Raw genomic sequence first — 20,595 nt, 5'->3', positions numbered from 1 at the left:
GCACCGGTATCTCTCCCAAATCTTCCTTGGTGAAGACCAAAGCAAAGAATTCATATTGAATGGAAGAGGGAATAATACAGTATTTCTAGGATGGGTGGGACAAATTGCTTCTTCTTTGGGCCGCTGTTGGTGACAGGGTGCTGGGCTCGATGGACCCTTGGTCTGTCCCAGCATGGCAATTCTTATATACTTATAATCTCTCCATTATGGCTTTGTCTTCCCTGATTGCCCCTTTTACCCCTTGGTCATCTAGCGGTCCAACTGATTCTTTTGCCGACTACTTGCTTTTAATATAAGTAAAAAAAATTCTTACAATCAGGCTTATTTTCGAAAGAGAAGGGCGCCCATCTTTCGACAGAGAAGGGTTGCCCAAATTGGCATAATCAAAAGCCGATTGTGGGCCGATTGTGGGCATCCTCAACTGCTTTCTGTCACAAGGATGACAAAAGTTCATGGGGGCATGTCGGAAGCGTAGCAAAGGCGGGACTGGGGCGTGCTTAACACATGGGTGTCCTCGACCGATAATAGAAAAAAGAAGAGTGTCCCTGACAAGCACTTGGGCGACTTTTTTTATAACAATCAAGGCTCAAAAAGGTGCCTGAACTGACCAGATGACCACCAGAGGGAATCGGGGATGACCTCCCCTTACTCCCCCAATGGTCACTAACCTCCTCCCACCCTAAAAAAACTTTTTAAATATTTTTTGCCAGCCTCAAATGTCATACCCAGCTCCATGACAGCAGTATGCAGGTCCCTGGAGCAGTTTTAGTGGGTGCATTGCACTTCGGGCAGGTGGACCCAGGCCCATCTCCCCCCTACCTGTTACACTTGTGGTGGTAAATGTGAGCCCTTCAAAACCCGCCAGAAACCCACTTTACCCACATATAGGTGTCCCCCTTCACCCTTAGACTATGGGGGTGTACAGTTGTGGGGAGTGGGTTTTGAGGGGAGTTTGGGGGGGCTTAGCACACAAGGTAAGAGAGCTATGCACCAGGGAGCAATTTCTGAAGTCCATTGCAGTGCCCCCTAGGGTGCCCAGCTGGTGTCTTGGCATGTCAGGGGGACCAGTGCACTATGAATGCTGGCTCCTCCCATGACCAAAGTGCTTGCATTTGGTCGTTTTTGAGATGGGCATCCTCAGTTTCCATTATCGCCGAAAATCAAGGACGACCATCTCTAAGGACAACCATCTTTAAGGTCGACCTAAATTTTGCGATTTGGGCGTCCCCAACCTCATTATCGAAATGAAAGATGGACGCCCATCTTGTTTCGATAATACGGGTTTCCCCGCCCCTTCGCCGGGACATCCTGCAAGGACGTCCTCAGGAAAACTTAGGCGCCCCTTTCGATTATGCCCCTCCACGTGTTTTTGCCTCCAACGCAATCTTTTTTTCAAAGTCCCTCTTTGCCTTCCTTATCAGCGCTTTGCATTTGACTTGCCATTCCTTATACTGTTTCTTATTATTTACAGTTGGATCCTTCTTCCATTTTCTGAAGGATTTTCTTTTAGCTCTAATAGCTTCCTTCACCTCATTTTTAACCATGTCTGCTGTCGTTTGGCCTTCCTTCCTCCTTTTTTAATACACAGAATATATTTGGCCTGAGCTTCCAGGACAGTATTTTTAAGCAGCATCCATGCCTGATATAAATTTTTGACCTTCGCAGCTGCTCCTCTAAGTTTTTTTCACCGCTCTTCTCATTTTATCATAGTTTCCTTTTTGAAAGTTAAATGCTACTTTAATGGATTTCCTGTGTGTATTTACTCCAAAGCCGATATCAAATCTGATCATATTATAATCAAGCGGCCCCTTCACCATTACCTCTCACAGATCATGTGCTCCACTAAGGACTAGACCTAGAATTTTTCCTTCCCTCATTGGCTTCTGTACCAGCTGCTCCATTAAGCAGTCCTTGGTTTCGTCAAGGAATTTTACCTCCCTAGCATGCCCTGATGTTATACTTTCCTAATCAATATCGAGATAATTGATGAGAGTTAGAAAGCTAGGAGGAGTTTCAGTTCTGGAGGGAAAGTTAGCACATTGTATAAGGGAGCTCCTAGTTTTGAACTTTGTCTGTTGGTCTCAACATGTCAAGTGGTGCTTAGATAGTATCAACTAAGGCTGGTGCTTTGCTTGCTTGTACAGTCTGAATCCTGCATTTAGCAATCCGGTTTAGGATGGGCTGGAGAGAGCTTCAGTGGAAACTCCAGTAATTTTGAAGGTGAGGATAGTGCCAGGCATACTTTTACAGTCTGTGTCCCGCAAATGACAAGATGGATTTGGATAGACTGGAGTGAGCCTTGATGGCAACTCCAGTAGTTGGAACATAAAGACAGAGCCGGGCGGATTTCTATGGTCTAAGTCCTAGAAACACCAAAGAAAGGCCATAATCAAGTATATACTATCACATTCATTGTTGATTTAATCTTGAATTGATAATTAATGTGACTATTGGGCAGACTGGATGGACCATTCAGATTTTTATCTGCTGCCTCTTACTATATTTAAAACTTCATGCTTCTTACTATATTCAAGCCCTTCATGCTACCATCGGCATTTTGAACGGAATGATTTATGACAGTTGAATTGGTTGATTGAATTGCTGTGGTCCTTAAGCAGCGCAATGTGAAACGGGACCCGTTGACCACAGTTGAATCACGGTCTGGGAGGAGAAAGTCTGCAGTCTGCCGAAGTTAAGTAAAACTTTATAGCTTACTCGGCAAAGCAGTTTTGTTGTTTAGCATTAGAAAAAACTTTTTCAAAAAAATGTTTTAAAATGAGGAGGTTTTAGAAGCACCTGTGATGATGAATTTGTAGCCTTCACCCCATTTACATCTGTGGGAGGGGCTTGTTTTTGAGGCGTTTTTCCTCCTTGAATGGAAGAACTCTGACTTACACACTGACAACTGTGTTCTGTATTTATAAGTACATATATTTAAAACTTTCTCATCCAGGATTGTTTGTAAAATCCTTTTATGCCCAGCTCTGGTAATAATGTCCATAGCTTGGTTTTGAATATAGTGGAAAAAAAAACTTGCTACATATGTTTTACAGATGGCACCTATTAGTTTCAAAGAGTGCTCCCTAGTCTATTTGAAAGAGTAAACCATTCCTCGCCCCCTCCCCACCCACAGAACTGACCAGGGACCACATCAGCTGGGGGGTCTGCACCAAAGATTCAAACAGACCAATTTCCAGTAAAGGTCAGTGCAGTATTTGTTTGGCCTCATTATATTTTATTATATTCCCCCACCCTCAACCCCTACCCCCAGCACATACACCCCCTCTTTCCAGCACATACCACCACAGCATGGCAAGTATTTGCCTCACAGCCCTACCTCATTATCCCCCTCCCTTCTGTGGGCCAACTCTCCCATCCCTCCCTTTAGCTGTAGGGGAAGGTCTAGGCCTTGCCGGAACAAACACATTGTCTGAGTTCTCCCCTGTGGGACTGCCCTGCCTTCAGAGGCATCAAGAGATACGCCTGCTTCTGCTGCCCCATGGAAATTAGGCCAACTGGTTGGCCCTGTGGCTGAGTTACTGCTGGGCACAGCTCCCAGCAAGGAAGTATATGCTGCCCTAGAGGGCCTGGCTGCAAGGTAAACCCACTCGCCTGGGTTCATGTGAGTCCCATCTACATCTGCTTGGCTTCTGGATGCTTGACCAGAGCTGGGGAAGTTTCTGTGAAGCACGCCTGGGTGGTGTGGGCACTGGTGTGGAGGGTGGTGCTTCTGGAATGCTGGCTTCACCAGTTCCCCTGGGAAGGTCAGGCACCTGCTGGTTGAGCAATGTGCTGGACAAGGCCTCTGTGTAATCATGTAGATTTTGTTAGATGCCCTGAAGCTGCAGCCACGTATTGTATTTAGCATCCTTGCTCTCCTGCTGCATAGCATGCTGCACCTGCAGGTAGTCATCTTGGGCTTGGAACCTTTGCTGCTGAACTTGAACCTCCTCATGCATCAGCTGTAGCTTCTAGCACCAGCAGTCATCCAGCTGCACATTTTGGGCCAGGAGCTTGTTCGCCAGCCACACAGCCTGCTGCCTCTGGCGAGTGGTCCCCTATGGGCCAACTGTGGGTCCTCTTCTGGCTCATCAGTCTCTACAGAGACATCTGGCATATCCAGTCAGGGGGTGTGGGTTCAAAGAGTAATTGGTCCTCTTCTTCCTCCCCTGCAAGTGGCTCCTTGCTGATGTCTTCAGCAGGCTCTTCTGCTGGCACAGTGCCCTCTTATGACTCATCTGCTGCCACTGACTCCCCCTCCTCTGTTTGAGGCTCCTGTGCTGCCTGCTGGCTACTGGTTCCAGCCTTTGCCTCTGACTCAGAGTTCTTGCCTACATAGGAGGTTTGCTGGTTTGTACCTGACTGGTTGCCATTGAGACAACAGACATATGTAATAGTTCCTTTCCCACCCCATGTATATATCCTCTATATTTGTATATAGTTGTTTTCTCGTCCCTCACCTGTAATCTTATATGTTGTTTAAAATATGTAAATGCATGCAAAGGAAGCAGCTGTTTCTGCATCTTTCTAAGCCCTCAGCTATGCTGTTTGTGGACAAGGCAGCATGCTGAACAGAGAGTAAACTTTACTCTGGACACTGCCTAGGAGCATCAGCTGGTTGGTGGCTAGTGTGAGACAACAAACATTTGCTGCGGTATAAAAGTATTGCCTTAGTTTTGTTTAGTTGCATGCAGTCTGGCAAGTGGGTGTGGGTTTCCAGGGTAGAGGGGGCATATGGGGTTGAACTCCCACTGCTAGTTGGTTAGCAAGGACAAGATAATGCTTAGGGCAGCTCAAATGTGGTCGACACCAGTAGCTGCTGCCTCCTTCCTGGGGGTGGCAGTGCAAAGGTCTATCTTTCCTTTTTGTGAAGGAACACCTGTGCTGGGAACTTTGTTCCAGACTCCAGCATAGATCTGGATTGGGGGGCCCTGCATGCTGGTTTCCACAAATGTTTATGTCACATAAACGTCCAGCACCATTAACTCCAAGTATCCCACAGACCAGATCTCTGTAGGCAGCATTATTATAGGTTTATGCACTGATTGTGAACCCCCAGGGCTACAGAGTGCAGTGGTGATGCAGATGGGCAGTCAGCCTTATCCTACGACCCACAATGCTGTTTCTCTGCACTGCTTTGACATTGTTCAGTTCAGCTGGCCACCCTCACCTAACTCCCCAGAGGGACACTGGCTAGGCTCTGGCTATAGGGCATCTGTGAGTGGGGCCTTTCCTGAGATGAGAGCTTTGGCCAGATATAACCTTGCCAGTTCCTGGGGGCACCCTGGCCTCTCAGGTGGTGAGGAGATGCCCAGGGTATCTGCCTGAAAGAGATGGGCAGACATTCTCGCCAGTGCCTGAACATATTCTCTCAGGAAAGGCAGTATTTGTTTGGCCTCATCAGGGGAATAGAAACCAGCTGGTATAAAACCTCAAACTTCACCAGAACTGGTCAGAAATGTTCCTCCTCCTGGGCCATTTGGAAAAGTAATGGCATTTTCAAGGCTGAGACTATAAATCTACCTGGCATGTCCTTGATCTCCAACTACTAAACCTGAATCTGTCCAGCAACGATCAGGGCACAGACTGTAGAAGTCTGTTCAGGACTGGCTTTGCTTCTACTACTACTACTACTACTACTACTACTTCTTCTACTTATCACTTCTATAGCGCTACAAGGCATACGCAGCGCTGTACATCATACATGAAAAGACAGTCCCTGCTCAAAGAGCTTACAATCTAAATAGGACAGACAAACAGAACAACTGGTATTGCCATCTGATTAAAACTAAGCTTGTTTGGTCCCATGCCTTCCATACAGAATTCCTTTGTGTTTATCCCATACATTTTTGAATTCTGTTACTCTTTTCCTTTTCACCACCTCCCATGGGAGGGCAGTCCAGGCATATACCACCCTCTTTGTGAAAAAGTACTGCCTAATATTATTCTTGAGTGCCCCCCCCCCCCCCCCCCGCAATCAATTTTTTTTAAAATTTTTGTTACATTTGTACCCCGCGCTTTCCCACTCATGGCAGGCTCAATGCGGCTTACATATTGTATACAGGTACTTATTTGTACCTGGGGCAATGAAGGGTTAAGTGACTTGCCCAGAGTCACAAGGAGCTGCCTGTGCCTGCAGTGGGAATTGAACCCAGTTCCCCAGAACCAAAGTCCACCACACTAATCTAAATTCAAGTCCTCTAGTTTTACCACTTTCATACCAATAGTGGAATGAAGCCTTGGGTCATCGTTCCACTACTGTTCCTGCTGTTTTATCCTTTGGCAGGACCTTGTAGATATAATTGCTACATCTCCTAGCCACTAAATAACATGAGCCCTCCAGGCTAACATTTCCTTCTAGGCTAATGAATTTTGTGTACCCAATTACTTTAAGAGACATTGAATATACATATCACTTCCAATGCTGCCATGCCTACTGAACCTCAGCAGCCAAATTTGGGGTGAATAACTTCCCACCCACCAGTACTCAAATGATTCATCCTCATTGCTTTGAGGTCTTCTATTCACTTTTGGTCCTGTTTTAGCCCTCTCTTACTGCTTTTGGTTCTTCAAGTCATTGTTTTTTTATTGACTTCACATTTTACAGTCCTATCATTTCAGAAGTTGTGTTTGGACTGGTCAACAGTAGCAAATTTGTGACAGACTGAAGAACAATTCAGATCAAGATGAATGTTTAGGCTGTATTCCAATCATCCCTCTATAAAAGAGTCCTAAATTGTTTTCATGTGGTCTTTCTGGTAGTTCGACAGCAAACAAACCTTTGTTGTCAAATTCCCCCCAAGCAAGCCTATCTATGGAGAAACTCCCTCAATTCAGCTATATTCCTACAAAACTCCAAACCTGATCTAACCCTCAGCCTAGAGAATGTGGGATCTTCTTGCCGATACTGGTGCTTCTTTGCCTCTCCCCCTGTGCCTTGAGGTTTCTCTAAACAAGTTATCTAATAATTATATCTTTCTCCATTCCCACCAGGCTTGGAAGTATTCAAACTGAATTAGTGACAATATATTCTTTTTCCATTATTTTTTTTACCTATTATCTTTTCACAGTACAGACCTAAAGCATATTTCTTAAAGTTGAATCTTTTAAAGAGCAGCTTTCAGATAGCCTGTTTAGCTGCAAAGCCCACAAGTACTTTGTACCCATAGGCCACAAGTACTTTGTACCCAGAGAGTTTATAACTAATTTACAGATGGTAAAGTATGCAACTAGTTTGAAAAGTCTGTTGGACATAAGTTCTTGCAAATATTACACCTGCAATTTCTGTAGACAAACATTTGCAGGAAAATAACATACATAAAAATTAAAACCAGCTTTATGCATGCTTCTTATGTCACCCTCTCCTCACATCTGGCAACAACTCCCCTCAAGTTGGTAATAAATATGAATGCTCCGGACATTTGCATGTAATTTCGTTGGGCAGGCAAGGGTTATTTTCAGCTAATCCAATGTAATTTCCACAGGTAAACTGCTATTTATTTGGTATGTGTCTGATAATCGTCCTTCCTTTGGCTCTGAAAAGTGTAACAGATAGAAAGATTATGCACAAAATCTGATTTGAATAATCTGTTTGCAAGCAATACCATATGTTTATAAGACATTCCACCCAGGACTGATAGAACCTGTATTCCAAGGTGCACACACGCACACTTGTTGGAACCCTCATACCACACCCTTCCCCCAAGTTACTAGACATACACACATGCACACACGAACACATATGCGAGTCCTGATTTTATTTCCTTCTGAATGCAGATTAAAAAGTCTGAACTATGTATTTTGTCTGCAAAAAGTCATCTAGTAATAAATGCATCTTTTTCTGAAGTTCTAAGAAAATACTACATATAGGAAAGCTGTATTTTTTTTAAACACCAGGATTCTGCCTGGGAGATTCATTCTGCAATCTTTCTTACCTTGCATAAAGTCTTATGGGGTCTCTTTAGATTCATGATGTGCAGGTTTCCAATGAGAGGCAGTGGTCTGGGTCCTGGTGGAAAATTCTGTTGGATATTTCTTTTCCAGACATTTACTCCACTAATGTAGCAAATAAGAGTAATGACCCCCACCAAAAATAAGATGGTTAGAACAGAAAAGCACATTGTTTTTTAATGCTTGCTCTCTGAGGGTGTGATAACAAACTTACAGACCTTATTTTGTAAGACTAAACTGCAGAAAGTTTTGGTATCGAATAACAGGGTTGGTCTTAGCTATCTCCACCCACTCCATTCCCTTTATAACATTTCAAACAGAGGAAGTTCCAAGGCACAAAATCTGCTGACCCATGTGAAGTTAGAAAAAGAGGGGAGGTTGGTTCCATGAGAATGGAACCCAGAAAGAAACATTACTACACCCTCAAAAACTCTCTCCTTCCTTCCATCACATTTGAATATTTGAATGAAAATTTCAATAAGCAGATTGGAAAAAAAAAAAAAAAAGAAAGGAAAACAGAGGTTAGGGTTAAATGAATATTTTTGTCAGTGGAGGGGGGTGAATAGTGGAATGCCGCCAGGGATCTGTACTGGGACCAGTTCTATTTAATATATTTATAACTGATCTGGAAATTGGAAAGACAAGTGAAGTGATTCAATTTGCAGATAATACAAAACTATTCAACGCTGCTTAAACACATGCAGACTGAAAAAATGCAGGAAGACCTTAGGGAATTGGAAGACTGGATGCTAGGGTCCACCTTAGGAATCAGCACCCAAGAAAAGGATCTGGGTGTCATTGTAGACAATACACTGAAATCTTCTGCCCTGTGTGCAGCGGTGACTTAAAAAAAACCAAAAACAAACAGGATGACAAGAATTATTAAAAAAGGGATGGAAAATAAGACAAAGAATATTATAATACCTCTGTATCACTCCATGGTGTGACCTCACTTTGAGTATTGCATGCAATTCTGGTGACCCTATCTCAAAAAAGATGCAGTGAAATTAGAAAAGGCCAAAGGAGGCTAACTAAAATGATAAAGGGGATGGACCTCCTCCCATATGAAGAAAGGCAAAAGAGTTTAGGGCTCTTTAGCTCTGAAAAGAGACAGCTGAGGGGCGATAAAATAGAGATCTACAAAATCTGAGTGGTGTAGAACAGTTCAAAAATTACAAAGACCAGAAAATCAATACGGTGCTTGTTAAATAGCTCAGCCCCTTTTCCCATCACTATAGGACTGAGAAACCAGTCTATGTATTGGGAAAGTGGTTCCAACACTGAATCAGTAGAGGCCACTATGGGTATCTCCAATCATGAATAGACCTGCCCGCAATCATAATTTGACAAGGGAGGAATGGACAGCCTTGACAGCATTAACAAAGGATGAAACAATCATCATCCGGAGGGCAGAAAAAGGAGGGGCGTTAGTTGTTCTAGATAAAGAATATTATACTAAAGAAGCCATACAGTAATTAGCAGACAGGTCCACATATACCCTTCTGCAAAAGGATCCAACAGAGGAAATTCAAGAAATGGTACTTGATATCACATGTAAAGGTTTAGAGGAAGGATTCTTGACTAAGCATGAATTTGCCTTTCTAAATAAAAATATCCTCAGGTCCCTTTGTTTTATACAATACCCCATCCATCTCCACAAGAATTTAATGGTACATAAAAGAAAATTCTGGACAGCTCTCTCACAGTCTTTCTCTGGATTTGAGCCACAGCACTGCAGGCAAGGAAGGAATGGAACTTGGAACAATCTGGTGCGCACATATGTGTCTCTGATTCACTGGCATTGTGAGCTGAGATATTGCCACATGCACGTGCCAGTAGGTAAGGTGACATCTGATGCTTGTGCCTGTGTCAGAGCTGAGGTCTGCATATCAGCCTGGGAGCAAAGAGGATTAATAGTAACATAGTATGTGACAGCAAATAAAGACCTGAACGGTCCATCCAGTCTGCCCAATAGTCACACTTATTATCAATTCATTATTAAATCAATGAGTGGGATATTATATACTTGATTATGGTCTTTCTTTGGTGTTTGTGGGACATAGACCATAGAACTCTTTCCGGCCCTATCCTTATGTTCCAAGTGCTGGAGTTACTGTTGAAGCCCACTCTAGTCTATTCGACTTCTCATTTGTGGGTCATAGTAAAAGTCTGTTCAGCATTATCCTCATGTTCCAGCCACTGAAGTTGCTGTCTAAGCCCTTTCCAGCCCATCCTGAACCAGATTGTCATATATGAGACCAGGGGTGTAGCCAGACCTCGGCGGGAAGGGGGTCCAGAGCCCAAGGTGGGGGGCACATTTTAGCCTGCTACTACTACTACTTAACATTTCTAGAGCGCTACTAGGGTTACACAGCGCTGTACAGTTTAAACAAAAAGGACAGTCCCTGCTCAAAGGAGCTTACAATCTAAAGGACGAAATGTCAAGTTGGGGCAGTCTAGAATTCTTGAATAGAGGCACAGTGGTTAGGTGCCAAAGGCGACATTGAAGAGGTGGGCTTTGAGCAAGGATTTGAAGATGGGCAGGGAGGGGGCCTGGCATATGGGCTCAGGGAGTTTATTCCAAGCATGGGGTGAGGCGAGGCAGAAAGGGCGAAGCCTGGAGTTGGCGGTGGTGGATAAGGGTACTGAAAGGAGGGATTTGTCTTGAGAGCGGAGGTTACGGGTAGGAACGTAAGGGAAGATAGGGTAGAGAGGTAGGGAGGGGCTGCAGATCGAGTACATTTGTAGGTTAGTAGGAGAAGCTTGAACTGTATGTGGTACCTGATCGGAAGCCAGTGAAGTGATTTGAGGAGAGGGGTGGTGTGAGTATATCAGTCCAGGCGGAAGATAAGACGTGCAGCAGAGTTCTGAATGGACTGAAGGGGGGATAGATGGCAAAGTTGGAGGCCAGTGAGGAGTAGGTTGCAGTAGTCAAGGCGAGAGGTAATGAGAGAGTGGATGAGAGTTTGGGTGGTGTTCTCAGAGAGGAAAGGGCAAATTTTGCTGATGTTGTAGAGGAAGAAGCAACAGGTCTTGGCTATCTGCTGGATATGCGCAGAGAAGGAGAGGGAGGAGTCAAAGATGACTCCGAGGTTGTGGGCAGATGAGACGGGGATGATGAGGGTGTTATCAACTGAGATAGAGAGTGGAGGGAGAGGAAAAATGGGTTTGGGTGGGAAGACAATAAGCTTGGTCTTGGCCATGTTCAGTTTCAGGTGTTGGTTGGACATCCAGGCAGCAATGCTGGATAAGCAGGCCGATTCTTTGGCCTGGGTTTCCGCAGTGATGTCAGGTGTGGAGAGATAAAGCTGGGTGTCATCAGCATAAAGATGATATTGGAAACCATGAGATGAGATCAGGGAGCCCAGGGAAGAGGTGTAGATTGAAAAAAGAAGGGGTCCAAGGACAGATCCCTGAAGAACTCCAACAGAGAGCGGGATGGGGGTGGAGGAAAAGCCATGAGAATGTACTCTGAAGGTACGGTGGGAGAGATAAGAGGAGAACCAGGAGAGAACAGAGCCCTGGAACCCAAATGAGGACAGTGTGGCAAGGAGTAAATTGTGATTGACAGTGTCAAAAGTGGCGGATAGGTCGAGGAGGATGAGGATGGAGTAGTGACCTTTGGATTTGGCAAGGAACAGGTCATTGCAGACTTTAGATAGTGCCGTTTCTGTCGAGTGAAGGGGGCGAAAGCCGGATTGAAGCGGATCAAAGATGGCATGAGAGGAGAGAAAATCAAGGCAACGGCTGTGTACGGCACGTTCAAGTATCTTGGAGAGGAAGGGTAGGAGGGAAATGGAGTGGTAGTTGGAGGGGCAGGTAGGGTCAAGTGATGTTTTTTTGAGGAGTGGTGTGACTATAGCATGCTTGAAGGTATCAGGGACAGTTGCAGTGGAGAGAGAGAGGTTGAGGATATGACAGATGGGGGGGGGGTGACAGTAGGAGAGATGGTGTTAAGTAAGTTGGTGGGGATGGGGTCTGAGGAACAGGTGGTACATTTCGAGGAGGAAAGAAGATGGGCGGTTTCCTCTTTGGTGATATCAGGAAAAGAGGAGAAGGTGGCCTGGGCTGGTTGGTTGAGGGAGTGGGTTACAGGGTGAAGAGGAGGAGATGGTTTGGTGGTGAATTCGAGGTTGATCTTCTGCATCTTGTCATGGAAGTAGTCAGCCAGTGATTGAGGAGAGAGTGAGGGGGTGGGTGGGAGCGGAGGGCACTTTGAGGAGGGAGTTAAGGGTGGCGAAGAGACGACGAGGGTTTGAGCCTGCCTCCCCCAGTTGCCGCCCCCCCATTGCTGCTGCCCCTCCCCCACCACTTTTGACCCCCCCCCCCCCGCCGCCGCTGCAAGGTATCTTTGCTGGAGGTGGTTGGCGACCCCCGCCAGCAAAGGTACCTTGCGGCGGCGGTGGGTCAAAAGTAGCGGGGGAAGGTCTGGGGGGGCCAGGACTAAAGTAGAGGGGGCCAGAAGTAGAGGGGGCCATGACTAAATCTGTGGGGGCCCATGCCCCTGTGGCCCCACCTAGCTACGCCCCTGTATGAAACACAGACCATACAAGTCTGCCTGGTATTGGCCCTATTTCATTGCAGCCAGAGTCACCATCTAAGAGTCACTCGACACATCCACACACACGCAGCCATTTAAGTTTAGGTTTTTAATAACTTCCATTTTCTAATTAGAGATCCTCCGTGTTCATCCCACGCCTTTTTGAATTCCATCATCATTTGCATCTCTACCACCTCCTTAATCGAAGACATTCTGCATGTGGAGGAGGAGACATCACTCAAAGAACTTGGTACTCAGTAGATGAGAGGCTGGTGCAGGTGCAGCTTACACTTCCACAGAAACCCTGTAGGAATTGTTTCCATCCCCACGGGAATCTCGCATCAGCTGCTCCGTCCCTGTGGGAACCTCGCACAACTGTTTCCATCCCCGTGGGAACCCATAGAACTGCTTCTATCCCTGTGGGAACCCCACTAGTTCCGCTGGATTCCCACAAACTCCCTTCCCGTGCAGGTCTCTAGTAGGAGATTCAAACCTAAGACCTGGTTTTAAAGGGCAGTGCCATTTTTATAGTCAGAGCAAGATTTTACTGCCACCAGGGCCTCCCAATGACTATACTAGACACTCCTATTGCTCTATAAGCTTGCTGTATCTTCTATCCTTTTCTGGAAAATTCAGGAAATCAGAAGTACACCAATCTGCCTGCCAATATATGAGATCAGCCAAATGGTTTTATTCTATTGGTGGATTAAAGTAGAAGCACTTTCATGAAACACTCCTTACTGATAAATTCATCAGGCTACTACATACTTTCAAGTACTTAAAGGCCTATATCGTATTTCCTTTTTCCCTCCTCCATGGTATGCTGATAGTATGAGTGGAAGAGTAGCCTAATGGTTAGAATAGTAGGCTAAGAATCAAAGAAGTCTGTGATCTTGGGCAAATCATTTAACACTGCATTGCCTCAAAGAGATTGGAAGACTTTCAGGGACAGGAAAATAGTTGCTTTACCTGAATGTAACTGAACTTGTGCTTCATATTTAGGCTGTTTGTGTTTTCTCATATGTCTTCTGATGCAGACCTCTTTCCATTTTGATCACATTACGTTTAGACCACCTCCAATTTTCTTTTATCCTTGCTTAGATACAACTTTCAAAAATGAACACAATAATTAAAGTGAGGCCTCATCAATGACCTGTTGAGGAGTTTTCATCTTTTCCTTTTTACTGGTTATACCTCTGTCTATGTAGACTAATATCATTGTGGCTTTGGTCACATACTTGTCATATTGTTTAGCCACTTTGAGATCCTCAGATACTATTAACACAATGTATCTCTCCTGATCCTTATATATGAGACTCTCTGTGGCAGAACAGTGTACTTGAATCCTGCAAAGTATATTGGGTATTTCCTGAAGTGTATTTCTCTAGTTTGGTCAGCAGGTGGTGCATGTTTATGTTTTGAAGCTGCTGCAGAACCAAGGCTGTTTTATTTGTTTAAGACTTTTGGCAAGGTAGTCTGCAATATAATGTCAAACTTGGTGTTTTGGGCTCTGATTGGCCCACAAGTTCAATTTCATTTGGAGTGTACTGGCTTTTGCCCCAGTCTTAGCCAGGAAGAAAAGAGAGACAGATCTCTTTGCTGAGGCCCTGTGATCAGTTATATTTGATAATCTGTAAGCAGCATATTTCCTGATCTCCTCAGGTACTTTTTAGAAAGTATGCAAATGTTTAGATAGTTTTGTAATTTATCCATATTTCAGTTACCTGTTATTGTTTACTGATTGCACATTTTCTGTTCACTGTTCAAGTTGTGACAATAAACCTGTTAGTTTGTTGACTCTGCTGTCTGCACTGATAAAGAATCCTGGTGGTTTGTGTGTTAGGTCTGTGAGTGCTTTCTGGGAACTGTGGGACAACTGAGAATGTGGCCTCCAGTAACCTAGAAATCACTGGGGATAATCTGAGAGTGGGAGACTTGCCCAGAAGTGATTGTAACCCAGTCAGTGGGAAGAGAGTACTAGTGGTAACTTGTTTGCTTGGTGCAAAGGTATCACATTTCACACATCACCTAGATAACATTTTAGAGAATGATAGGGAGAAACCTGCTATCTTGGTACATAGGAAACTGTGGGAGGGAGGTTCTGGAAAATAAAAATTAGGCTCGTAGGTAGAAAGCTGAAATCTAGAACCTCCAAGGTAGCATTTTCCAAAGTGCTTCCCATTCCATGTGCAGGTCCCAAGAGGTAGGCAGTGTTCATTATGTGGGTACATGTGTTGGTCAGAGGCACATAAAAAGAGGATATTTTCCTAAAAATTAAAAAACTTAGAAGACATATCTGAGGAAGTCCAGAAGGAGGATGTGTCCTCTTAAAAGACTGACTCAGCCTAGACCTGTCAAACAAGTGCGGGAGGATTGTGCTTGAGCATCCTCCTGCACTTTACCCTATTATCCCTGATCATAAGGGCAGTAAAGCCCTGCGCTGTTCCAGTGCTATTTTTAAAGCGCTGTTTGGAAAAGCGTGGGGCTTTCGATCATCTGCCCATGAGATGCCAGTAGCACCTTGAGTATTTCCTAATGCTCCAACCGGTTGATGGGCCATTGCGCTTATGTCTTGATCCAGAGCCCTGCCTGTAATGGAAAAGGCATTGTGCTCCCCCCCCCCACCCACCATCCCAAGAGACTGGCATCAGTAATCACTACCATCCACTCAGAAGTTGCCAGAGGGACACCTCCAAAGTAAATGACTATGACATGCAAGCGGCTGCCACTGGAGTCATCTCTCATAGTCCTCTAAGACCGGAGACCAGTGGCTCAACAGGGACTGCTGCAGACGTATCAAGTGAACCTGGGCCCAAAGCACCTCCTTCAGCATTGCTGCCATTGAACCCAAGACCTGGACAAACCTGGGGAGTGTGATCTTCTCCTGCAATTTGAGGTGCTCTAGTCTAGCAGAAACACTTAATCTTGGGCAGTATCAAAAAGTACCCCAAATATTCCAATGTATAGGTGAGAATCAGCTGACTCTTAGAAACATAGAAACATGACAGCAGTTAAGGACCAAATGGCCCATCCAGTCTGCCTATCCTCAGTAACCACTAACACCTCCTTTTCCTAAGAGATCCCACATGCCTGTCCCACAGTTTTTAAATTTTTGACACAGTCTTGGTCTGTACGACTTCCACCGGGAGGCCATTCCATGCATCCACCTCCCTTTCTGTGAAAGAGCATTTTCTTAGATTCCTTTTAAGCCTATTTCCTCTTAACTTCATCCTATGCCCATAGGAACCAACTTTTCAAAATTATTGAGGGTGCTAAGCCCAATGGAAATAATCCCTCCCTGGACACATACAAGGAATATTTCCAATATTGGGGGTGCTCAAGTACCCACAGCACCCACAGAGTCGGCTCCAAAGCCTATGCCCTCTCATTCTAGAGTTTTCCTTCATTTGAAAAAGGCTATCCTCATGTAAATTAAAGCCACTGAGGTATTTAAACATCTCTCTCATATCCTTTCTCCCCCACCTCTCTTCCAGCTTATACATGTTGAGGTTTATAAGCCTGTCCTGTTATGTTTTATGATGGAGACCACTTTAGTAGCTACCCTCTGGACTGACTCAATCCTGTTTATATCTTTCTATATGTGCGGTCTCCAGAATTGCACACAGTACTCCAAATGGAGCCTCACCAGAGACTTATACAAGGGCACTATCACATTCTTTTTCCTGCTGGCCATCTTTCTCCTTATGCACCCAAGCATCCTTCTGTCTTTGACCGTCACCTTTTCTACCTGTTTGGCCACTTTAAAGTCGTCAGACACAAACATCCCCATATCCCATTCTTCTTCCATACACAGATGCACTTCACCCCCTATTTTGTACTGTTCCCTTGGATTTTTGTAACCCAAATGTATGACCCTGCATTTCTTAGCATTAAATCTTAGTTGCCAATTTTTGGACCATTCTTCAAGCTTCACCAGATACTTCCTCTTGCTTTCCATACCCTCCGGTGTTTTTACCCTATTACAAAGTTTGGTATTATCTGAAAAAGACAGACCTTACCAGACAGTCCTCTGCAATATTGTTCACAAAGATGTTAAAGATAGCTGGCTCGAGAACCGATCCCTGTAGCACACCACTGATAACATTCCTTTCCTCAGAGTAAGCTCCATTTACCACTGCCCTCTGTCTCCTCCCACAACCAGTTTTTGACCCAGTCAGACACTTTAAGTCCCATACTGAGGGCACTCAATTTATTTATCAGTTGCCTGTGCAGAACCATGTCAAAGGCTTTGCTAAAATCCAAATACACTACATCTAATGCCCCTCTCACATTCAACTGTTTGGTCACCCAGTCAAAGAAATCAATCACATTTGTCTGACATGACCCGTCTCTAGTGAAACTTAATACTAAGCTGAAGAACAACTTAATGATCGTGTCTCTGCCTTGCCCTTAATAACCAAACAGTGTCCTGTTAACCCTTATTTACTGGAAAGGAGGAAAAGACCTCAAATGTCCTTGCTCGGTGACAAGCATGAAAACTTAATGCCAGCTCATTTTGGGCTATGATCATACTGTATAATTGGTCAAAAACCTCCTAGGCTCTCATCAATGTGATTTTCTTAATTTTCGATTTTTTAATTCCTTTGTCTTTTGTTAGATATCATTGATATATTTAAATAGACATCTTAACTTAATGAATAACCAGCACTTAGCTTGAAGTTCATACACCCAACGGGGCTCTCCTTTTCACTCTCTCAGGGAGCTTCTTCAGGGGACCAAATGCTATTCAGAACGTGCGGAAAATATATAATCAAATCAGTCAATAATGCTGGTATCTTCAAACAAAGACAAAAACAAAACCACAAACAAAAAAAGGCAGAGTGCATTCTCACTGAGATCAAATGTACACCACTCTTCCAAGATGGCGTTTTACCGGCTGTGTGACGCCGACCTTCTAACCAGAACCGGAACTGAGCCCCTTAAATAGATGCAGCGTATCACATTTGCATGGAAAAATTGTATTGGTGCATCTTGTTTATTTACCTATAGGGCAGACTAACGTATCCTTAGAGAAAAGCCATCCACTCAATTTCAGAATTTAAACCCCGTGTTTCTAAAGATTTTAACACATGAATCCACCGCTGTTCACGTCTAACTAAAATCTTGTTTCAGTCTCCTCTTATTACACCAAACATGATTGATGGTGAAACATTTGAAGGATTCAAAACCATGGTTTTTCTCAATGCAATGCTCTACCAGTGGTGCCCCTTTCTTTTTATTTTTAATAGAGGAGTGATGTTCTGTAATTCTCTGGTGTAAATTTCTCGAGGTTTTTCCAACATATATATTTTCTGGCAGACACATTTCAAGATGTATACTACAAAAGCTGATTGACAATAAGTGTTGTATTTTAACTTAAAGAGTTTACCGTCAATTGCATTAATGAATTCTTCAATCTCTTCCGTCATGGCACATGTTTTGCAGTGACCACACTTTTTATGTCCATTGGGTATTTTCAAACCCTCTTGTAGTGTTATCAATGGTAAATTAGAGGGACTGAGTATTTCTTTTAAGTTGTGTGATCTTGAAAAAGTTGCCCTTACTTGTTGATCAAAATATACATGTGACTGTATTACAGCCCAAATTTTCTTTATAATGTTAATTAAACGATCTCTTCCACTGGAAAATTGAGCAATGAAATTGAGCTTTTCTCCTTCTATACTTCTTCCCTTGGTACTCTGATCTCATCCCATGGTTTTCAGTATCATCTTTACGCTAATGACTCCCAGATCTACCTCTCCACACCAGAAATCTCAGCCAAAATCCAGGCCAAAGTATCAGCCTGCATGTCTGACATTGCTGCCTGGATGTCTCAGCTCCATCTGAAACTAAACATGACCAAGACTGAGCTTCTTATCTTTCCCCCTAAACCAACCTCTCCTCCTCCCCCATTCTCTATTTCTGTGGATAACACTCGCATCCTTCCTGTCTCATCAGCTTGTAACCTTGGGGTCATCTTCGACTCCTCTCCCTCTCCTTCTGTGCACATATTCAGCAGACTGCTAAAATCATTGTTTCTTTCTCTATAATATCACCAAAATTTGCCCTTTCCTTTCTGAGCACACTATCAGAACCCTCATCCACACTCTTATCACCTCTTGCATAGACTATTGCAACTTGCTTCTCACAGGTCTCCCACTTAGCCATCTCTCTCCTCTTCAATCTGTTCAAAATTCTGCTGCACGACTAATATTCCGCCAGTGTCGCTATGCTCATATTAGCCCTCTCCTCAAGTCACTTCACTGGCTTCCTATCCATTTCCGCATACAGTTGAAACTTCTCTTATTGACCTATAAGTGCATTCGCTCTGCAGCTCCTCAGTACCTCTCCACTCTCATTTCTCCCTACATTCCTCCCCGGGAACTCCGTTCCCTGGGTAAATCTCTCTTATCTGCACCCTTCTCCTCCACCACTAACTCCAGACTCCATTCCTTTTATCTTGCTGCACCATATGCTTGGAATAGACTTCCTGAGCCGGTACGTCAAACTCAATCTCTAGCCGTCTTCAAATCTAAGCTAATGTAACCCTTAAGGGGTTAAATAATTTGGTACCTGGGGCACTGTTGTCGTGTCCCCGGAGATGGGGAGCATCGGGCCTCAGCTGCTTGGGGAGTGGCAGGGTTTGGACGGCGATTCGGGGAAGGTAGGCAGAGTGTCGGCAGGGGCGGCATATTGGCAGCCGCTTGGAGGGAGAAGAGGTGGTCAGGAGCAAGGGACCCGTGGTTGGGTGGCGGCTGGCATTTCTGGGGAAGTGGGGGCTGCGGGCATCAGTGGCATCAGCTGTTTTGTTGGCCGCATTGGGAGAGGCAGCATCTCGGCGGAGCGGCAATTTGGAGGAGGTGGTCGGGAGAGAGAGGGAGGCGCTCCGGTGGCAGCGTGGTCAGCTGTTTGGCGGTGGGGCAGAGCGAAGGCAAAGAGGGGAAGTCCTGGGAAAGCTCGGGGAGTCTGGCCTCTGATTGGCCCTGCGTCGGCGTCTGACATCGATGTAATGACTCCAGGAAGACGGGATTATGTTGGATAGAGAGGATGGTGATCCACTGAAGTGAATGAAAACAAACTCCCACGTAAACAAGACTATCGAATAAGCAGTGGGAAATGGACCAATGACTCCAGGAAGATGGGATTATGTTGATGAAGCAAAATTCTTTATTCACAGACTTGACACAGTATTGTGTTTCGGCCACAGGCCTGCTTCAGGAATCTAAAAAAAGTTAATTAAAACAATGTATAATGATTTGAACAAAATAATAATAAAAACAATAAACTGTAGTATCAATAACAAATAATAAATAATAAATAAACATATAATTATAAAAGAAATATATAATTATTCAGCCCTATTCTAATCCCTCCCACAAATAATGTTCCCCAGAATTTCAAATGTCTCAGGAAAACAATTTCTTTAAAACCAAACTTACTGGTACTAAACAACACCAGAGGTCTGAAGATCCTCTGTCCAGAACTTCCCACAGCAGCTCTGAATTCACTGAAATTTTTAAACAATATAATTACTTTTTCTCTGTCCAAAGTAATTTAATTTAAGATATGCAGGGTTTTTCAATCGTATATCTCTCACAAACCCTTTTTTTTTTATTTAGCAGTAATGAATGCACACTTAATCTGACACATCTGTCAGAAGCACACAGTGTGACAAATTATTAAATGAACAAGCCTCTCCAGGTCATCAAACTGGTAATGCTTGTCTGAATTATTAACTTATTTTAAAGTTAAAGCTTCCACATTAGCACTCGGCTTCAGTCCAGGGGCGTAGCTACGGGTGGGCCTTGGCCCACCCAATCTCTGTTCAGGCCCACCCAGTCTTTTGTAACCCTACCCTCCAATTGATGCTGGTCTGGCAACAGATGCAGCTGCACGGCCTTTCATTCGCAGAAATGCCTCTAGTCCAGCAACAGCTTTACATCAAACAACAATCGCCATGCAGTGGCGTACCGCCCCCGGGTGCAAACCAATGGGGGGGGTGCTCTAACTTCTTCTACCTTCTGCTCTGCTGTTCCGTCCATCAGTTTGGACTTCCCCTAACGCTGCACTGGCACGTGCCTTACACCTCTGTGGGGCTCACTTGT

The 20,595-nt window shown here is 44.4% G+C and overlaps 1 protein-coding gene across 2 annotated transcripts in view; it reads right to left on the bottom strand.

The window, feature by feature from the left end:
* Positions 1 to 8,211, bottom strand: part of LOC115467065 (cytochrome P450 2K4-like) — a 153,165-nt gene extending 144,954 nt beyond the window's left edge. The window contains exon 1 of one of the 2 annotated variants that reach the window (XM_030198743.1): positions 7,935 to 8,211. In XM_030198743.1, the coding sequence (XP_030054603.1) occupies positions 7,935 to 8,120 (186 nt within the window). In that variant the 5' untranslated portion in view covers positions 8,121 to 8,211. The remainder of the gene's footprint in view (positions 1 to 7,934) is intronic. The other variant, XM_030198744.1, reaches the window with a different exon arrangement.
* Between the last annotated feature and the right edge of the window lie 12,384 nt (positions 8,212 to 20,595).

The sequence above is a fragment of the Microcaecilia unicolor genome, chromosome 3 (assembly GCF_901765095.1).
Source record: "Microcaecilia unicolor chromosome 3, aMicUni1.1, whole genome shotgun sequence".
NCBI classification, from domain to species: domain Eukaryota; kingdom Metazoa; phylum Chordata; class Amphibia; order Gymnophiona; family Siphonopidae; genus Microcaecilia; species Microcaecilia unicolor.
Note: the sequence above shows the minus strand (reverse complement) of the source record. Positions and strands in the feature narration are given on the sequence as shown.